Source organism: Mesocricetus auratus, unplaced genomic scaffold (genome assembly GCF_017639785.1).
Source record: "Mesocricetus auratus isolate SY011 unplaced genomic scaffold, BCM_Maur_2.0 Super-Scaffold_100008, whole genome shotgun sequence".
Taxonomy (NCBI): domain Eukaryota; kingdom Metazoa; phylum Chordata; class Mammalia; order Rodentia; family Cricetidae; genus Mesocricetus; species Mesocricetus auratus.
The window spans coordinates 77,817,675-77,836,942 of NW_024429192.1; the positions used below are offsets into that span (position 1 = coordinate 77,817,675).

Genomic DNA, 19,268 nt, shown 5'->3' on the forward strand with positions numbered 1-19,268 from the left:
ATGTTTCCCTGACCGGCTTGGAACTCACTATGTAGACTAGGGTGACCTCAAACTCGTAGAGATCTACCTGCCTCTGCCTCCTGAGTGCTGGAATCAAAGTCAACCTATGCTTGAGAGATTTTTGTTTTTTGAGATAGTGTTTCTCTGTACAGTTTTGGAACCTGTCCTGAAACTCTCGCCCGGAGAGAGTTTTTTATTCAAGGCCTATATCCACAAGACACGGGAAACAGCCATAGGATGGAAGCTAGCCAGTAGATGAGCTGGCATGAGTGGGCAGGAACCCCAAGATAGCTACATGCCAGCTGCACAGGGAGAGCTGAGATGGGCTGATGTATGTGGCCCACCGACAGGTCCATCTAGGTCACTCAGGGTCTTCAGGTGGCTTCCCTTAATCCCAGAGACAGGATCCCCAGAGCAAGCTAGCTGCTAGACTAGCCAAATCAGTGAGTTCTGAGTTCCACTGAGAGACCTTCCTCAGTGAATTAGGTAGAGAGAGATTGAGGAAGACTCCCAGCATGAAGCTTGGGTTACCACATGAATGCATGTGCGCCTGCGCTTTTGGTTATTGTTGATGTTTTTCCAGACTCGGCTTCTCTGTGTAACAGCTATGGATGTCCTGGAACTCACTCTGTAGACCAGGCTGGCCTCGAACTTACAGACATCCACCTGCCTCTGCCTCCCGAGTGCTGGGATTAAAGTTGTGCAGCACCACCGCCCGGCTGCACCAACACGCTTATGTACCCACACATGAAAAAACATACATGTAACATGACATGTATGTTTTTTGGTTTTTCGAGACAGGGTTTCTCTGTGGCTTTGGAGGCTATCCTGGAGCTAGCTCTTATAGACCAGGCTGGTCTCAAACTCACAGAGATCCACCTGCCTCTACCTCCTGAGTGCTGGGATTAAAGGCGTGCGCCACTATACCGGACTGTGCTAGAACATTAAAAAAGAAAGAAAGAAAAAAGAAAAACGTATGAATGAAGATAAATGAGTGTGAGAAGGAGGGGTCTCAGTACTAACAGCTAAAAGACGGGACTTCCAGAAAGAGAATGGGAAGAAGAAAGGGAAGAAATCATTAAAGAAAAACACACCGGTCTTACGGATATGAGTCGCTAAGCAAGAGAGCCGCGACCCAGGGCTGGGAAAATCCTAACCTGAAATTCCAGAGAGAGGGTCTCAGACCACTTGCCTCCTAAACACATAAACACATCTCAGAAAGCTACTGCAGGGTGTATTCTAGCCAAAATAGGGCATAAAGTAGCACAGACTGGACCAAGACAGGGAAGGAGAGGATGAGGTCCAAAACAGTCCACCCATGTCCCTTGATGTCCAGACAGCCCTAGAGCTTGGGTGGACACAGGCCCCTACAGGCAGACGTATCTGTTTATCACAGGTATGAGACCGTGTACTAGATGGGAAGTTCAGACTGCACTAGTGTTTTTATGTAGTCACTGGACATAGACCCTGAACACGACATGAGTAAATACCTCACAGGTATGATGGCACAAGGGAACAATAATAGGGGAGACATTTAATTTCCCAGGGGTCACCAAATCAGATAGCATTTTAGAGACCTGTGGCAACTTCTCAAGGGATCAGCCCAAACTCCAGCTTCCTAGGTCTTGAGGAGACACTCAGCCCTGGAAACACACACACACACACACACACACACACACACACACACACACACACACACACACACACTTTGATGAAGTGCACATCAGAGAGCTTCAGCCACAAGATACCAGGGTCCCTCGGCCTTAAAGTCCCACTGAAGATGGAAGTATAGACTCTAGGGTTTGCAGCCGGGCGTTGGTGGCGCACGCCTTTAATCCCAGCACTCAGGAGGCAGAGGCAGGCGGATCTCTGTGAGTTCGAGGTGAGTTCCAGGCCAGCCTGGTCTACAGAGCCAGTTCCAGGACAGCCTCCAAAACAATACAGAGAAACCCTGTATTGACTCTAGGGTTTGCCTGTGGTCTCCTTTTGCCCAGAGAGATGGCTGCAGCATGGAGGCAAGGCTGGATTAGTGCCCCGCCCCCATACCTAGAGGTGCCCACCTTGCCATCTTCATGGTAGATAAAGATGTTGCGCGTGCTGTTGTCCTTCAAGTAGGTGACCTGCAGTCCATGCGGGTGGCCAATCTTGGCTGGCTGGAAGGTAGCATTCAGTTGCTCAATCTTCATGACAGCCTTAGGCTCCTTGGCCTGCAAAGGAAGGCTAGTTGGAACCTCAGACAGCAGCCACTGTCCAAACAAGGGAGGCTAGCAGTACCCTTGCTGTGTGTGGAGCCTTAACCTTTCTGACGCTCAGATTCCTAGCCCGTGAATGGAAGGTAAATTTCTGCTTCCTTGAGTGATGGGGAACTAAATGACATCTTTGGGGGACACTTGGTGTCTGGGTAACCTCCCCCCTCATCTGTGACCTTCACGTTCTCTGTCCTACCCTGGCCCAATTCTTGCTTGCCTGTGCATCTCGAGCCTGAAATCTGGGAGTGCTCACCAGGACCCCAGGATCCTAGCTATTGTTTCCTCTGGGGGAGCTGTGTGACTAGCTCCATCCCCGTTCCTCAGTCAGACCTTAAGTCGGGTCACTTTTCCAGGAATGTGCTCTAGTGCCCTTCACCCCACAAGGTGGCCCCTTCTTGGTGCCAAGGGTCTCAGAAAAGGGGCCACTGTGTCCTTAGCTGTGTGGCCTCAGGAAGGTTGCTATATATCTCTGAGCCAGCACCCCGTGCACAAGGCAGGCAAGGAAGCGGCCGTCTTGGATGACAGCACCACAGAGCTGAGCTCCCTCGCAGGCTGCAACACCTCACCTTCTATCCCTCTATCCAGCTAGCTCCACAGCAAGGCTGCAGCCACCCACCTCCAGGTGGGCCCCTCCTCACAACCACCCAGGTGACCTAGAGTCAAGAGTCACCTCTCCTCACAGCTGACTTAAGGCATTATCCCTGACTGTTCCTGGGAGCATCCACCAGGGGGAGCCTCAGGCTTCACAAGACCATTCCCAGCAGGTCCACACCAGGCCTGCCTGGCTCCCGGAGGTTCCCAGGGGTCAGTCCTGGGTGGGAGGTTTGGGGGTTAGTGTGTGGGTGCATACACATATGGCATTTCCCCAGGGGGAGCCATCATGAGGGGTGTCCCCGGGGAAGACTGATGGAAGGCAGCCACGCTCCTGAAGGGCTAATATACAACCCTGCAGACCCAGGGGAGGGCAGGACCCCACGTGGGACGGTCACCCTTCCCTCCATGCCAGGCTCACGTCGTTTTTGTTGAAGTATTTCAGGGCACCCTCTCGTTCGGTCAATACAAACTTCCGGCTTAAGAACTGTCCGTTGTCCCGGCCACGCTTCCAGAGAAGGCCCTCACGGTATCCTGGGGAAGAGGAAAACGGTCAAGGAGCTTCCACCTAGACCACTCCGTCCCTATCCAAGGGGCCCTCCACTGGGGTGGATGCAGGTGAGGCTGTCCGTCTACCCTGCCACTGGCCTGAGGTTCACTGCCCAGAGACGCCTTGATGTTTCAGCCAGACCACAGGTTCTGGGGGCTAGACCACCTCTGCCCACTCAGATCCTGCCACCTAGGCAAGCCACCTAAGAGGTAGGACCTAGGGGATATAGTAGGGGACATTGGGTTTGAGATGGCCCAGGGCTGCCACGTGGGTCTAGGCATGAGAAGGAGCAGAAACAGATTCAGTCACTGGCCCTATGATGCCAGGGGCCAGAAGGATCCTCCCAGAGCCCTAGGCTTATAATGCTGAGTGAGGCTGGCTAGCTCTGGGGACCCTGGGACAGCTCTGCGCCAGGGCAATTATAAGCTCCTTCACTGCTGGCTAAAACGGCACCCTCAGAAGATGCTGCGTCCTTGGTGCCCTCAGCTCCCTCCATATCGCCCAGCTTTGCTGTGTTGGGCAGGTCTATCCACCTACAAGGAGATGACATCATGGGCTTTTCGCAGCCTGCTGCCCTGCCCCCTCCCCTCGTGGTGCTGCGTTGGCGTTTGCTGGTGAGTTGCTGGGGGATGCCTGCGTTGCTTGAAGCTTCTGGCTGTTCCAAGACTCCCTGCAGGTGGGCATGCACCTGGTGGCCATTCCTCTCGGGCGACCATGAGCGTCGCTCCCTCTTTGCTGGGTATCAGAGTGGCTTTCTTAGGCAAAGAGGGTCCTGGGAAATCTTGTCTGTCATGGGTGTGCTCACGGGTGGGCGCGCAGCTCCTGTGACACCATCTCCGGTCAACCAGAGCCTGACAGCCAGACCAGCTCGATCCTCACCATCAAACTCCCTCTCCCCCAGTATCTCCTCCTCTGCCCGCTGTCTGCAGCCAGGCAGCCCTGTCCCTGTCACCAAACACAAGGGGCTATTTTCTGTGCTCTTGGAGACATACGGCCATAAAAAGGCAGCAGCCTGGCGTCAGGGAGGGGGCAGCTGGCGCCCTTGAGACTATCAGTCTCAGGGCGTGCCAGAAGGGGCCCAGCTCCCTCCCCCAGCTTCTCAAGGGACAGGGCCTCTCTGAAGCCATGGAGTGGCTGATGTGCCTTGCGTCTCTTCCTTGTCATAGCCTCAGCAGGCAAGTCTTTCTGTCCTTGGATACTGGGCCACCAACATGTCCCACTAGGCCAGGCAGGATCCACGTAGACTGTTTGTGGACTGACTCATTGAACACCTAGTCTAGATGGGTAATAAGTCAGTTTGGCCTTCCTTCAGGGTTAGAGCCCAGATTCTCTAGGCTTGAACAGCTGACCATGTAATCCAGAAGTGGGATGTCAAGGGGTGGCAAGACTGGGTGCAGCAGCCCCCCACCCCCATCACCTCCAGAACCTTCCAGCCACATTTTATAGCTAGTACCAAGGAGCCAGTAGCAACAAGTCTCTAGCCTGCTGTTCCCATAGTTGCCAGCAGATGGCAAGAGCATATCGGGAGGCACAATTTCAGTGCCGGACTAGACTGATCCCAGTTGACCCTTTGAGGCTCCTAGAGGGCATCAGGTTTAGTGTCCTGAAACAGTGGATCCTCTGGGTCAGGCTAGGTCCATGTCCAAAGGATACCCTGTGAGCTTTCCCAAAAAGCCGCCCCATGCCTATATTTCAGGCCCCATGGTGGCACAATGGGATGATGCTACCAGCATCCCTGGTCTAGCCCTGCGAGAATCCAGACCTTTCTCAGAGCTCTGCTTCCTTCTTGGTACCATGGGAATCTGGATGAAAGGAGATAAACCTTTGCCCAGCCCCACCGGTCTGGTTGGATGGTCCCTGCCCACCCCAGTCCAGGGTCCTTGGTCAGCAGCCCAGCCAGGCACACTTGAGACCAGGTAGGATCAGGAGTGACCATTCTCCCTGAAAGAACAAGCTGGTCCTGAGGCAGAGGTCAGGAAGATCAGACAGCATTAATTAGATACCTATGGTTTGGGCTGGGGCCAGCTGCAGAGGATGGGGGGGACACGACACGGACTTGGGCCACATTCAACAGGGATTGCTTCTAAGGAAGGCACAGGACACACACACACAGACACACACACACACAGACACACACACACACAGACACACACACAGAGGGGCTCAGTATCACACATCCCCATGAGGAGAAGGTCACCATTTCCTGGCATCACAAAGCCCATCACAGATGAAGCTACCCTTCCTCAGGGTGACAACACGGAACCCTGGGCTCTTCTGCAAGGCTGTGGCCATACAATGGCATGGCCAGTTGGCAATCAGGCTGGAAGTTTCTTTCTGGTTTTGAGTCAGGGGGTAGGGGTGTCTCACTATGTAGCCCAGGCTGGCCTTGCTTCATGATTCTCCTGCTTCAACCTCTGGATGCTGGGGTGACAAGTGTGTACCACGTGTACCACACCTTACCTGGGCATCACTCTTTTTTTGTTTGTTGGTTTGTTTTTTGAAACAGGGTTTCTGGCTATCCTGGAACTCGCTCTGTAGACCAGGCTGGCCTTGAACTCACAGATCCACTTGCTCTGCCTCTCGAGTACTAGGACTAAAGGCATGCACCACCACTACCAGGTTTGGGGGTTTCACTCTTGATCCTTACAAACCGGAAAGAACCAGATGTCCTTCAGTTGTGGGACATTTAAGCAACTGTGGTGTCTCGTGTGCCAGGTAGATGGCCCTGGTACCCACAGGATTAGCTCCAGGCAGCAAGGCATGTGGGAGAGAGGCCAGGCCCGGAGGCTCACTGCACTGCGCATCTCCACGCAGTACACAGGCAAACTGGGCTGCAGGGGCGGGGGAGGGCACTGCGGTGTCTTCTGCACTTACATAGTTTCATAACCTGCAAGTTCCAAGAACCGCATTTCAAACAGAATATGCAAAGTGTATGTAAATTGTGCGGTATATACGTAAACTGTGCATTTGTGTTTAATTCAGGGCAATGAGCACGTGGTCTTGCTAGGCGTGTGACAGAAAGCTGGCTAAGGTGTGAGCCAGATGGGTGTTCCACACTCAGGATTGCTGTGGGACACTCCTGAGTGGGAGAGGCATCCACATCGTCTGGCCTCTCCCACTGGGGTGTTACCAATGGAAGGTCAGGCACAGAGTCAGGCCTTAGAGGCACCAGAGAAATTGAGGCTCCATAACCTTACCCAGGCTGGGCCAATCATACTCAGCTTCTGGCCTTGGGGTTCTGCCTGCTTCTGCTGACAACCATACCCATCAGAAGTGTAGCTACAGTTCTGGGTATCTGACGCCCTCTTCTGGCCTCCACAGACACTACACTCATGTGTTGCACAGACATACATGCAGGCAAACACATCCAGGGGGACACAGACTCTTGAGTGTTCTCGGGGCTCACTCTCTCCGTGACCACTACTCTGGTCACTTGGGCTGTCCTAAAGTTCTCTGGGTCCTTTCTGCACCCCTAAGAGAGGTCAAGAGCAGGCTTCTGTGTGTACAGGTTCAGATTCTGACTTGCCAGCCTGGTATTCCCTCACAGGGACACTCCAATTCCTAGGAGGACAGAGGGGCCATGTGGGTGACAGGGGCTGAGACTAGACTTTGTGAGCCTCTGTGCTTCATGTTCCTGCAGGGCCTCCTTGGCATACCTGGCCCCCAATCGGCCTGCTCCCAGGGAACCTTGTTTCCATTTTAGGAACTCGGGTCTCAGCAGCAAGTGGGCAGCAGGTGACCACCATTCACTCAGCCCCTGTTGCCGCATCCTGTCTTGGCTCTAGGAACAGCTCCCATTCCTTCCCCTGTGTCTCCTCAGGAGGCCTTTCCTCTCTGATTGGCCACACCAGGAAGGCTTCCACAGCCCTCTGTACTGGCTCAGAAGGGCTCCCTGACCTGAGGTAGGGTCAGGCAGGATCTTCCTTCAGGACAAAGTGTGACACCTCTTGGGTACTGGCTTCTTTAGGGTTCCACACCATATGTCCCCAGTATGCAGTGCTCTGGCTTGAAGGTGACCTTGATGTTATGGTCATAGAGACCCTTCAATGAGAGTGTCCCACGTTCCTTCCTGGTTATTTGTTTGCTCAGTAGCCAGGAGAGCACAGCCTTGTGGAGAGGGGGCGCTGTGCAGCTAGCCCGTGACTCTAGGCTCTGCCGCTCTGAGCTATGTCCCATCTTGTACATAAGTGATCTGTCTCCCAGAGATACTGTTCACAGAGTCACATAACAGCCAACGGGAAGCTCTGAAACACGACCTTGCCAGCTGGTCTCAGACAGGGTGGCAGGGCACCCTCACTGCCACCCCTCCCTGGGCCTCAGTTCCCTCATCTTCTAAAGGGTCAGGACTGAGGTGAAGCTAAAGGAGATAAGATGGTCTATGTGGTCCTGCAAGACCACCAGTCCTGCCTACTGAACTCATGGCTGAGACATGGGACCCAGAAGAGGCCTGGTACTTGTGGGCAGGCTGGTTGACCTTGCCAGTGACCCCCTCATGTGGAGCCCATCACAAATCCATAGGCACAATATAGGCACCAAACACTGAGGCCTCCACATGGGACAAGCCTACTCCACACGGAAGACACAGCCAGGAAATGGGGCTATCTGAGTCCAGGGGTGCCCTACCCAGCTTCCACCATCACTTCAGAGGATCTGACCCCTCACCTTATCAGCCACCCCAGGGTGCCTCACCCTGGCCGTGTTTCCAACACGTGTCACGATTTAATGATTGCTCCAAGCACACTGGCTTTACTACACAAGGAGAAACTGAGGCCAGGCAGAGCTCTGCCACTCAGAGAGCCTCACCTCTCTCCCTCCTTATTTGCACAGTGGCATAGGACAAAGGTCAGGGAGGCAGCAGCGCTGGGATGTCCCTGCCTGGCACAACCCGGCATCCCGTGGAGGGAAAGGAACAGCTCCTGGAGGGACCCAGGCAAGGGGCCATGTCTGTTGGAGGGAGGTGGTGGCCTGGTCCTGAACAACAAAGACCATTGTCCGCATGCCCTGTCTCCCACCCCACCCTGTGAAAGGAAGCCATTGAGGCTTGGTTGGAGGCTGGACAGTCTGGGGCAGGAGCCAGGGCAGCTGTCACCCAGCCACCTACAGGGCAGTGCTGGGGAGGGGCAGGTATAAAGCAAAGTGAACTGAGGTGTGAGGGCACACCCACAACCCTGACATCTCCAAGTTTCAGAGGAGAGTTTAGGAACTCCAGCCAACTGTGACCTTGGCTGAGGGATGACACACAGAGAAGAGTGCGGCAGGGTCACATGGCTCCATGCTGAGGGACAAGCATATCTGTAACCCAAGACAACCCCTTAAAGTCTTGAACCCCCAGACATTTGCAAGGCCCAGGCCACCCACCCAGAGGCTTGCCTCCCTCTGCTGCTTCCTTAGCCACACAGCCAGCCCAGGCATTGGAAAGGATGGCCAGGACATGGAGGTCTTGACCCCGCAGCCCCTGCCACTGGTAGGACAGGAAATGTGATGGGAGCTTTAAGTGAGCCTCTGGCACCTGCCTGGTCTGGAACTCCAGGGGCTGCTAACTCTAGCCCTGGATGACACTGCCCGAGGACCTCCCCAGTTCCAGGGGAGCATGTGCTCAAGTCCCCCTGTCTGCCCTGCTCAGCCCGCTGTCCCTGTTGGGATAAGACAGCCAGTTATCCAGGTGGCTCCATGGGCCCAAGGATGCCATCCTGGAAGAGATGCTTGGTCTCATTCTACAGGACTCCTGGGCCAGGTCTGACTAAGACACAGACTTGATGTCAGAGGACACCTCAGTGGCAGGGACTCTGCTGCCCAGTACCTCCTGGTCTCCAGAACAGCAAAATAACCAGGTGGGGGTGGTGCATGCCTTTAATTCCAGCACTCGGGAGGCAGAGGCAGGTGGATCTCTGTGAGTTCAAGGCCAGCCAGTTCTACAGAATGAGTTCTAGGACAGGCTCCAAAGCTACAGAGAAACCTTGTCTCGAAAAACCAGAGAGAGAGAGAGAGAGAGAGAGAGAGAGAGACAGAGAGAGAGAGACAGAGACAGAGACAGAGACAGAGACAGAGACAGAGAGACAGAGAGAGAGAGAGGAAATTTACAAAACTAGTAAAGGCCCCGCTGTGGCTGAGCACCACGCTCTGTGACAGAAGTCTGGCACAGAAGGTCACTCATCGCGTCCAAGCTGGTGAACAGCAGGGAAAGAGAGGAGCAGACGGTGGCGGCTGCTCGCATAAGGAGGCTGCTGCAGAGCATGGTCGCTAAGCAGGGACAGGGTCTCTGTCCTGGGGTGGAAGTGTCTGGAATAGGCCTGGTGTTGTGTAAGGAGGAGTGTATGGGTGGGGCGGGTCTGTGACAAGGGTGTTTCCCCATCCAGAGACTTCACACAGATGACCCCTTGGCCTCCTGCTCCCACGCCCCTCAATCTGGGGGTGGGTAGATTGGATGCTGGCCCTGTGGCTCCTTGAGCATTGCAGAGCAAACTGTGGTCAATGTCCTTGTTCAGTGTCCCTCTGAACACACAGCTCAGGATACTCCCTGGTGTCCAGTGTGAATGTCTCCACGCTGTCCTCCATCTCAGCCCCAGCACACGAACTCTTGAGTTAGCTCAGCTAGCTGTGAGACCCTAAGGAAAGACAGACAGGTTCCTCCATCTACGTTATGGAGGCAGGGGCCCTGGGTAGGTGACATGGGACTGCTATCATCTGGCTGCCTCATCCTTTGGCTCTGACACCTCTCAGTCCCCAGTGACCGTGCGGGTCTCCTTGTCTGGGTATGTTCATGGCATCTAGGAGGCAGCCCCTTGGAATCCACACTTCCGGTTCATTCTGGGCAGGCTTGGGGCCACTCCTCTGAAGAGTCCTAGGCCTTACCTCTTTTGGGGCCCCACATTTCCCCTTTCTCCATCTGAGGGAACTTCTGCATTTCCCAAGGATAGGCAGTGGGAAGTGTCCTTGCCCTGAGTGAGAAAGTGCTCTGTGGTAAGAGGAGGAGACAGAAGTGCTAGGGACTGGTATCAGAGAGGGGTGAGACACCTGCCCAGAATCCCCCAGTGAGGGGCTGGGGTGGGGCTCAGTGGTAAAACACCTGCCCAGAATCCCCCAGTGAGGGGCTGGGCCATGGCTCAGTGGTAGAGCACCTGCCCAGAATCCCCCAGTGAGGGGCTGGGGTGTGGCTCAGTGGTAAAACACCTGCCCAGAATCCCCCAGTGAGGGGCTGGGGTGTGGCTCAGTGGTAAAACACCTGCCCAGAATCCCCCAGTGAGGGGCTGGGGTGTGGCTCAGTGGTAGAGCACCTGCCCAGAATCCCCCAGTGAGGGGCTGGGGTGTGGCTCAGTGGTAAAACAGCTGCCTAGAATCCCCCAGTGAGGGGCTGGGGTGTGAGCTTAGTGGTAGAGCACCTGCCTAGAATCCCCCAGTGAGGGGCTGTGGCATGGCTCAGTGATAGAGGATTTATCTAGCATTCTTGGGTTCCAGTCCTAGCCCTGAAAAGGAAAGGAGGGAGAATAGAAAGAAAGGAAAGAGGAAGTGAGGCTGGTCAGAGGCACCCTGAGGTCCTGTCGCCCTATGGGAAGCCACGAGGGGTACATACATTGGTGCTAAGAGGCAGAGGCCACTGTGAGAGCAGGTTGGATGTGATGGAGGCATTTGGGGACCTGAGCACAGAGCAGCTCCAGGTCCTCTGGGTCCCAAGGGGCTCCCAGTGGCCTTGAGTCTGGCTCTTCTGTACACAGCCTTGAGGTGGCATGTGGTATGAGGGTGGATAGTGGCAGAATCCTGACTGTGTCCCACACACTACAATGTCTGTCCCTTAGGTCTCAGGGTTTGGTGGGGCAAGAAGGATAGCAGCTCACAGTGGGAAACTCTTTAAAGAAAGCGAGCAGGCCTGGAGGGTGGTGCGTGCCTCTAACCCCAGCTCTTGGGAGGCTGGGCCAAAAGGATAGTGGGTTAGAGACCAGTGCAGGCTACCAGACCAGTTTGGATTACATAGAGAACCTGCCTCCAAAACCCAGAACACTCCTTCCAAAACAGTGAACACGTGGGGCATTCCTGTTCCCTGGGGGTCCTATCTATGCGCCCTGCTGGGGTGCTTCTGGGAGTGGGGGCACAGAGAATGGAGAAACTCAAGTGGGGGAGGCTGCGCCCTGCGTTATTCCTCCTTCAGGGAGCCATCAGATCCCATTTAGATGCCAGTGCCCGGCTGCAGGCAAGGGGTCCCAGCAGGGATCACAGAGGCATCACAGTGCCATACCTCCTGCCCCTCCCCAGACTGTAGCCTGGCTCTCCATCCTTTCAGCTCAGAGTATAGGCCCCAGGAAGCTGTAGACACGGGGCCCTTGATAGAAGAACATTCTTCCTTCTGTTCCTGTGTTCTGCAGTCAGGCTCCTCACTGCGGAGTCCTGCCTCCCTGCTCGTCCACGGTAACAGACTCACCTGGAGCAACCCACCCCTCCACCCCCTCGCCCAGCCGAGGATACCCTCAGCTGAGATAAGGGGAACACACAGTGGCTGGCCTCACAGCCGAACTGCAGCCTGGTCTCAAGCACCACACTGCCTTGCCAGGCCTAGTGTATTCAGCCATGTTTAACAGGTGCTTGTACACTTGTGTGCCTATTCATATAAAGGTCAGAGGACAACCTCAGGTGTCTCCTTTAATTATGCTCCACCTTAATTTTTTTAAAGATTTATTTATTTATTATGTACACAGTGTCTTGCCTGCAGGCCAGAAGAGGGCACCAGATCTCATTACAGACGGTTGTGAGCTACAATGTGGTTGCTGGGAATTGAACTCAGGACCTCTGGAAGAGCAGCTGGTGCTCTTAACCTCTGAGCCGTCTCTCCAGTGCCCACTCCGCCTTATTTTACATGTATTTTGTGTGTGTGTGCATGATGAGGGAAGTATGGGTGTTATGGGTGTACATGGGCTGTGGCACATATGTGGAGGTCAGAGGATAACCTGTGGGAGCGGGTTCTTTCCTTCCTTCATGTGCTCCAGAGATCAAGCTCGGGTGTCCAGGCTTGGTGGTAAGTGCCTTTGTCCACTGAGCCATCGCTCCAATCCTGCTACCTTATTTTTTTCATTTATTTTGAGAAGCGGTTTTACTGTTTACAGTTCTGTGTACCGTGGATAGTTCTGACTGGTCCAGAACTCAGTATGTAGACCAGGCTGGCCTTGAACTTACAAAGATGCACCTGCCTCTGACTCCCGAGTGCTGGGATTAAAGGTGTGCACCCCCACTGCCTGGCTGGGCCTACCCTTTTAAATGTGAGTTTTGGGGACTGAACACACCCTCATGCACGCAATGGAAATACTTTTTTTTTAATGTGAGTTTTGGGGACTGAACACACCCTCATGCACGCAATGGAAATACTTTTTTGGCTGAGCCATGTCTCTCCACCCCCACCCTTGCTTTTCTTATGAGACAGTCTCACTGTAGCCCAGGCTGGCCTTGGACTCATGATCCTCCTCCTCTGTCCTCCTGAGTGCTTCTCCACCACTGCCAGTGCTAACAGGATTCTGAGGAGACCTTAGCCCCGGAGTAGCCCTGAGTACCATGATGTCACCATCTCCTGAGCCCTGTGTATGTATGACCTGGAGATCCCCAGGCCTCACTGAGTAAGCACTTGGCGCTGAGACCTGAACACTGGCAGGGTGTTTTCCAGTCCTCCAGCCTGCCTTCATTCTGGGGCCGGCGTGCACTCTGCTTCTAAACTCCAGAGCCAGCCCAGGCCCAGAGGCAGGCGTGTGACCCAGGCACCCCATCGCCCCACTTTTTTTTTTTTTTTTGAGACAGGGTTTCTCTGTATTGCTTTGGAACCTGTCCTGGAACTCGCTCTGTAGACCAGGCTGGCCTCGAACTCATAGAGATCCATCTGCCTCTGCCTCCCTTGTGCTAGGATTAAAGGTGTGTGCCCCACCACTGGCTTGCATTTATTTATTTGTTTGTTTGTTTATTTGTTTGTTTATTTATTATTTGGTTCCCCAGTCATAATGACAAACAAACATAATGAGACTAGTGATGGTCCACACCTTTAATCCTAGCATTCAGGAGGCAGAAGCAGGCAGAGATCTCTGAGTTTCAGGCTAGCTCAGGATGTCTAGTGAGATGCTGTCTCAAAACAAAAATGAGCCGGGCGTTGGTGGCGCAGGTTGAGGTTCCAGGACAGCCTCAAAAGCCTCAGAGAAACCCTGCCTCAAAAATAAACAAAACAAAACAAAACAAAAAAAACCAAAAATGATAGACAGACAGACAGGCAGACAGACAGGCAAGCAGGCAGACAGACAGCTAAGGTGTTTGTGATGAAGAAGAGCAGTGGGCCAGGGCTCTGAGTCTCACTGACTCTGGTTCCTCTCACAGACTATGAAGTGTTACTAGGTGATGAAAGCTTTAGTGTCTGGAACAGACAGCCACGGAATCACAGCCATGTGGGCTGAGCACTGAGTGGGTTGGGAGTGAGGCAGGGGAGGGGAGCCGGGTCCAACACTTTGTGCCTAGGGTGGGGAAGACTTTCACTGCCACACAGTGTCCCTCTTGACTGGCCTTTGAGTGGACCAGTATGGAGAGGGGAGGGGAATGTTCCCACCTAGCCCTGCTCACAACTGACTTGCTCCAGGGAACAAAAGAGAACAGAACCAAACAGAGCCTTGGAGAGGTGGCTAAGCAACTTCATTTTGACAGCTGTGAGGATGGTCTGAGCCAGTAGGCATTGGGGTCCCCACCTGTGCAATGCAGGCAATGAAGTCCCTCCGCCTTCTCTCCAACAGTGGTGGACATCATGTCTTTCTACTGGGGTTCAATTCTCCAATACCATCATGACATAAGATCCATGCCTTTATCTCATTCTAGAACATTCTGCTCACCCCAAAAGGGAGTTTGTATCATAGAATTGTCAAACCTCTCGTGCTTGCAACATGACAGTGTCCCACCCCTCTTCCATGATTGACAGTGCTGTATTTGAATGGGGTTGTGACATTTCTCCCCTCATAGATGACAGTTATCAGGGCACCTTGGCCTCATGACTACACAGGGGTTTCAATGTGGACATCCATGCTTGGGGCTCTGCCTGCTGTCCCCAGTCCATCCCTCTGTGATGACTGATGAGTGAGGGAACTATTGTGACACACAGCAGTTTGTTACTCAACTGTTTCAGGGCACGTTTCCTGTACACCAGGTGGACACGGGTTCTGCAAGCATGCTTGCATCATGCTTGCATTAAAGGCCCCTGTTATGGCTGTTCTTGATTGTCAACTTGATTACACTTGGAATTAACCAAATCTCAAGATGTTGAGTACATGAATGAGGGGCTTCTCTTCATTGGATCATTCACGATCAGAAGATCCAGATCTTTGAGGTGGGAAGACCCACCTTAAACTCTGGGCCACACCTTCTGCTGGCAGCCTATATAAAGGACATGGAAGAAAGGAGCTTGCTCCCTTTGCCTGCTTGTCGCCCTCCCTCTCTCATGCAAGTCCACCCCTTCACTGGCATTACAGCCTCCTTCTTTGGGATTCTGGTGCATACTGAAGACCAGCTGAGACATTTAGTCTCATGGACTGAGCAACTACTGGATCCTTGGGCCTTCTGTTGATAGAGAGCCATTGCTGGACTAGCCGAACCACAGCCTGTAAGCAACCCTAGTAAATACCCTTTATACAGAAAGAGAGATTCAGTCTACAAATTCTATTCCTCTAGAGAACCCTGAATAATACGGTCCCCAAAACAAGTTTGAGGCCCCACATGCCAATGGGGCTCCTCACACACAGTGGGGCACATCTGAGCAATGGAGGTTGCCAAGTGAAGGGTTCCTGTCAGCCAGCCCCACACTGTGGGCCACAGAAAATAAAGTGACTGTGCTGGCCCTATGCCAGAGCAGAGCCACAGGAGCAGCCCACCTCTGAAATCCAGGGTCCAGTCACCTAGAAAAGGCCAGGAAGTCCTCCCGTGCCGAGTGATGGGGACTACTTCAGACTTATAGAGCTGCCCAGGGGATCATGGCCCAGACCCCAAGCCCAGTGCCCACCACATATCAAATATACAAGCATCAAGATGGCCAGCCAACCCAGGCTGGAGGTCCCAGGGAAGCATACCAGAGGTTAAACGACACATGTTTCATAAACAGAAGATAGTGCTGTTTGGTAACCCATCAAATGAGTGAGTGATGGGAGACAACTCCAGAACTCTCAGGCAACCCTGTCCTTGATAACATGGTCCCCTTAGTCCCTCTCCACAAAGCCCCAGAACCCACTGGAACCAACAGCACCAGACAGGCCCAGAGGAGGCAGTGGCATTGATTTGTCTGTCTCCTCTGCCAGTGTGGGTGCTGGCCCACAACAGTCCTCTTCAGCCTCTCACATAAGCCCACACCCCTCCTGAGGTCCCAGAAGGGGAGAGGGTGGTCTAAGGCCTGGGACCCCCACAGGTTTGAAACACCGAGCCAGGCAGATAGAGACATGGGGAGGGGCACAGCTCACCTGCAGAATATGGCTCCTGCTTCTCCACATGAAGGAATTCTTGCCTCTCATACTTGGCTCGGATCCACTGCTCACGTAGGAGTCTACAAAAAGAGAGGGGACTCAGATGGCCGCCTGGACCCCAAGTGCTCGGCGGAGAGCCACCATGATCCTGGCTACCCCTGATAATCAACTTTCAGGAGCCCAAGGTCATCATGGGTGCTGTCCTGCTTAGGTTTAACTGTTCTCAAGAGATGATCACCATTCTATCCTCTCAGGGGTCTCTGTCATCCCTCCTGGCCCTCTGGTTCTCCCAGATCCTGACACACAATCACCCAAACAGTCAAGTTGGCAGGAGGGGAGCTCTGTCCACCTGAAACACCTCACAGCCTCTCACTTGGTTCTGCAGCTGACCCTGTGTAAAGGTTAGTTTTTAATCGACACTACTATAACACACCTAGAACCACCTGAAAAAAAGAGTTTTCATTCAGGGATTGTCTAGATCAGGTTGGCCTGTGAGTGTGTTTGTGAGGGAATGTCTTGATGGCTAATTGACACGAGAAGACCTAGCCCACTTTGGGTGACACCATTCCCTAGGCAGGTGGTCCTCAGCTGTGTAAGAGAAGGGCAATCAAGCTGAGAGTGAATAAGTGAACATGCATGCATTCACTTCAGTCTTCTCTTGACTGTGGCTATGACATGACTAGCTGCTTTGAGCTCTTGTCATTGTGACTTCTGTGCTTTGATGGCCTGTAACCTGGAATTGTAAGCCAAATGTCTCAGGGCTGTAATGAAACATCATGACCAAAAGCACCTTGGGGAGGAAAGGGTTTACTCGGCTTATGCCTCCACATTACTGCCAATCATTAGTGGAAGTCAGGACAGGAACTCAAGCAGGGCAGGAACCTAGAGGCAGGAGCTGATGCAGAGGCCCTGGAGGGTGCTGCTTACTGGCTCACTCCTCATGGTTCTCTCAGCTTGCTTTCTTAGAACCCAGGGCCACCAGCTCGGGGGAGCCTCACTTGCAGTGTGCTGGGCTGTCCCCCATCAATCACTAAGATTGGCCTTGCCTACAGCCTGACCTTGGGGAGGTATTTTCTCAATTGAGGTTCCCTCTTCTGAGATGACTCTGTCTTGTGTCAAGTTAACATAAAAAAAACTAGCTGGCACATCAGACAAACCCCTTTCTCTCATAAGTTGTTTTATTTCGGGGTATTTTTATCACAGCAACAGAAATGAAACTGGGATACCATGTGACCCTATCGTGGTTTTAGCCACATCTCCACCTTCCCAAGCCCTAGCTCCTGTGTGGGACTTCCCACTCTCAAGCTCTGCTGGACATCCCCTCACAGAGGTCTCAAATGCGGTGACTCTGACATAATCCCTTCAGCCTCAGTCCCTCATGGTATCACTCTACAAGTGAGTTCCCAAGCTCATGGCAGCACCATCTTGGTCTTCCTGGGTGAATGGGTGACTTAGCCCCAGCTCCGGCCTTCACTGCCAATTACTAGCCTTGCTGGTCAGACCTCCAAGTCAATCAAGGATAGTAGCTCTCAGAAACACAGAGGCGGGGCTGGGGAGATGGCTCAATGGGTAAAGTACTTGCCTTTCCGGCCCCAGAACCCACTTTAAAATGCCAGGCACAGCCGGGCGGTGGTGGCGCACGCCTTTAATCCCAGCACTCAGGAGGCAGAGGCAGACGGATCTCTGAGTTCAAGGCCAGCCTGGTCAACAAAGCTACATAGAAAAACCCTGTCTCAAAAAAAAAAAAAAAAAAAAACCAAAAAAGGAACAAAACAACAACGAAAGCCCAGGCACATGCCTGTAATCCCAGCACAAGAATATAGATGACATGGGATGTCTGTGGCTCCCTGCCCACTCAACCCATCGGAATTGTTGATTCCAGACCAGCAGGAAACCCCATACACACACGCACAAGCACACACACACACAGACACACACATGAGGATACACATCTCCCGACTACTAGTCACTGAGGTCTTAGGGGAAGCTGATCCAGAGACCTGGGCCACGACAGCCCTGAAGCACTGATGAACAGGACTGCCCTTTGGAAAAAAAACACCATCACTGGCAACCAACGAGCTAGGTGTGGCCCTAGACCTTTGGCTGGGGGAGGGGCGTTCTGTTGGGAGCGGTTACTCAGGGTACAAGATGGGATCCTCTGAGATGACCTAGGGCCAGGTGATCAGCCTGGAAGTAAGTGGGAGACTCAGAATTGAGCCTGAGGGGGACCCCAGCTCTTTCAGCCTGCATTGGACAGGGTTTCTGAGTGGAACAAAGGTCCTGTGGCCACCATAACAAGGTACCCCAAACCAAGGCCTTGACATCAGACACAGCTACAAGAGCTGGAGTTTGCTCTGTTGGGTTTGAGACTTGCTTTGGGCCATTATTTCCTCACTATGTCCCTCCCTTTTGGAACAGTAGTGCATATTCCGTGCCATTGTATGCTGGAAGTGACACTTTGCTTTTGATTTTTATAGGGGTTTACCATTTAGAGATTGCTTTGAATCTCAGAGGAGATATTGAACTTTGAATTTTAAAATGCTGTTGAGATTGTAAAAGGCTATGGGGGACTTTTGAAGCTGGACTAAACACACTTTGCATTATGATATGATCACAAGCCTCTAGGGGTGAGGGAATGGAATGGGGGGCTTGAATGACAATGGCTGTTCCCCAATTGGTGGAACTGCTGGTAGATCAAGATGTCAGCTCGGGACTGCTGTTCCAGGATCTTCACTCTGTCTAAAAACCTTAACCTCTGCAGGTGGCAGTGGTGCACACCTTTAATCCCAGCACTCAGGAGGCAGAGGAAGGCAGATCTCTGTGTGTTCAAGGCCAACCTTGCCTATAGAGTTCCAGGACAGCCAGGGCTCCAAAGAGAAACTCTGTCTTGAAAAGACAGAGAGAAAGAGAAAGGGAGGGAGGAGGAAGGAAGGGAGGAAGGAAGGAAGGAAGGAAGGAAGGAAGGAAGGAAGGAAGGAAGGAAGGAAGGAAGGAAGGAAGGAAGGAAGGGGAAAGTAAAAGTAAGTAACAATCCAGTCTCCCAGGGTGCAGTTCCATGAGGGGACAAAGGACAAAGCCATACTTCCCTGCCAGGGCTGCTGCCTTGCTCAAAGTCCTAGGGCGTGTCTCCTTTCATGCCCCCTCCCTGAGGCTCCCAGCTGCTTTAACAACCCTTGGAGACTCTCACATCCCTAGGGATAGATCCAGCCAAGGCCCTGAACTTGCCCTATGAGTGTGTATGACTTGGCATCTCTCTGAGCCTCTGTTTCCCCATTGTTTGCCCCCCTCCAGACCCTAACCCTCTTTAAAGGCAGTTGCATAATCAAAACCACAACCAGGAAGCAGAGCGCGCACACACACACACACACACACACACACACACACACACAACCAGGAAGCAGAGCGCGCGCGCGCACACACACA

The 19,268-nt window shown here is 53.1% G+C and overlaps 1 protein-coding gene across 2 annotated transcripts in view; it reads right to left on the reverse strand.

Moving 5' to 3' along the window:
- The window catches only part of Adap1 (ArfGAP with dual PH domains 1), a 50,113-nt gene that overhangs the window by 4,752 nt on the left and 26,093 nt on the right, over positions 1-19,268 (reverse strand). The window contains exons 4-6 of one of the 2 annotated variants that reach the window (XM_040751249.1): positions 15,843-15,925; positions 3,262-3,374; positions 2,061-2,207 (exon numbers count right to left, since the gene is read on the reverse strand). In XM_040751249.1, coding sequence (XP_040607183.1) covers positions 2,061-2,207; positions 3,262-3,374; positions 15,843-15,925 — 343 coding nt within the window. Of the gene's footprint in view, positions 1-2,060; positions 2,208-3,243; positions 3,375-15,842; positions 15,926-19,268 lie in introns of both variants that reach the window. The other variant, XM_040751248.1, reaches the window with a different exon arrangement.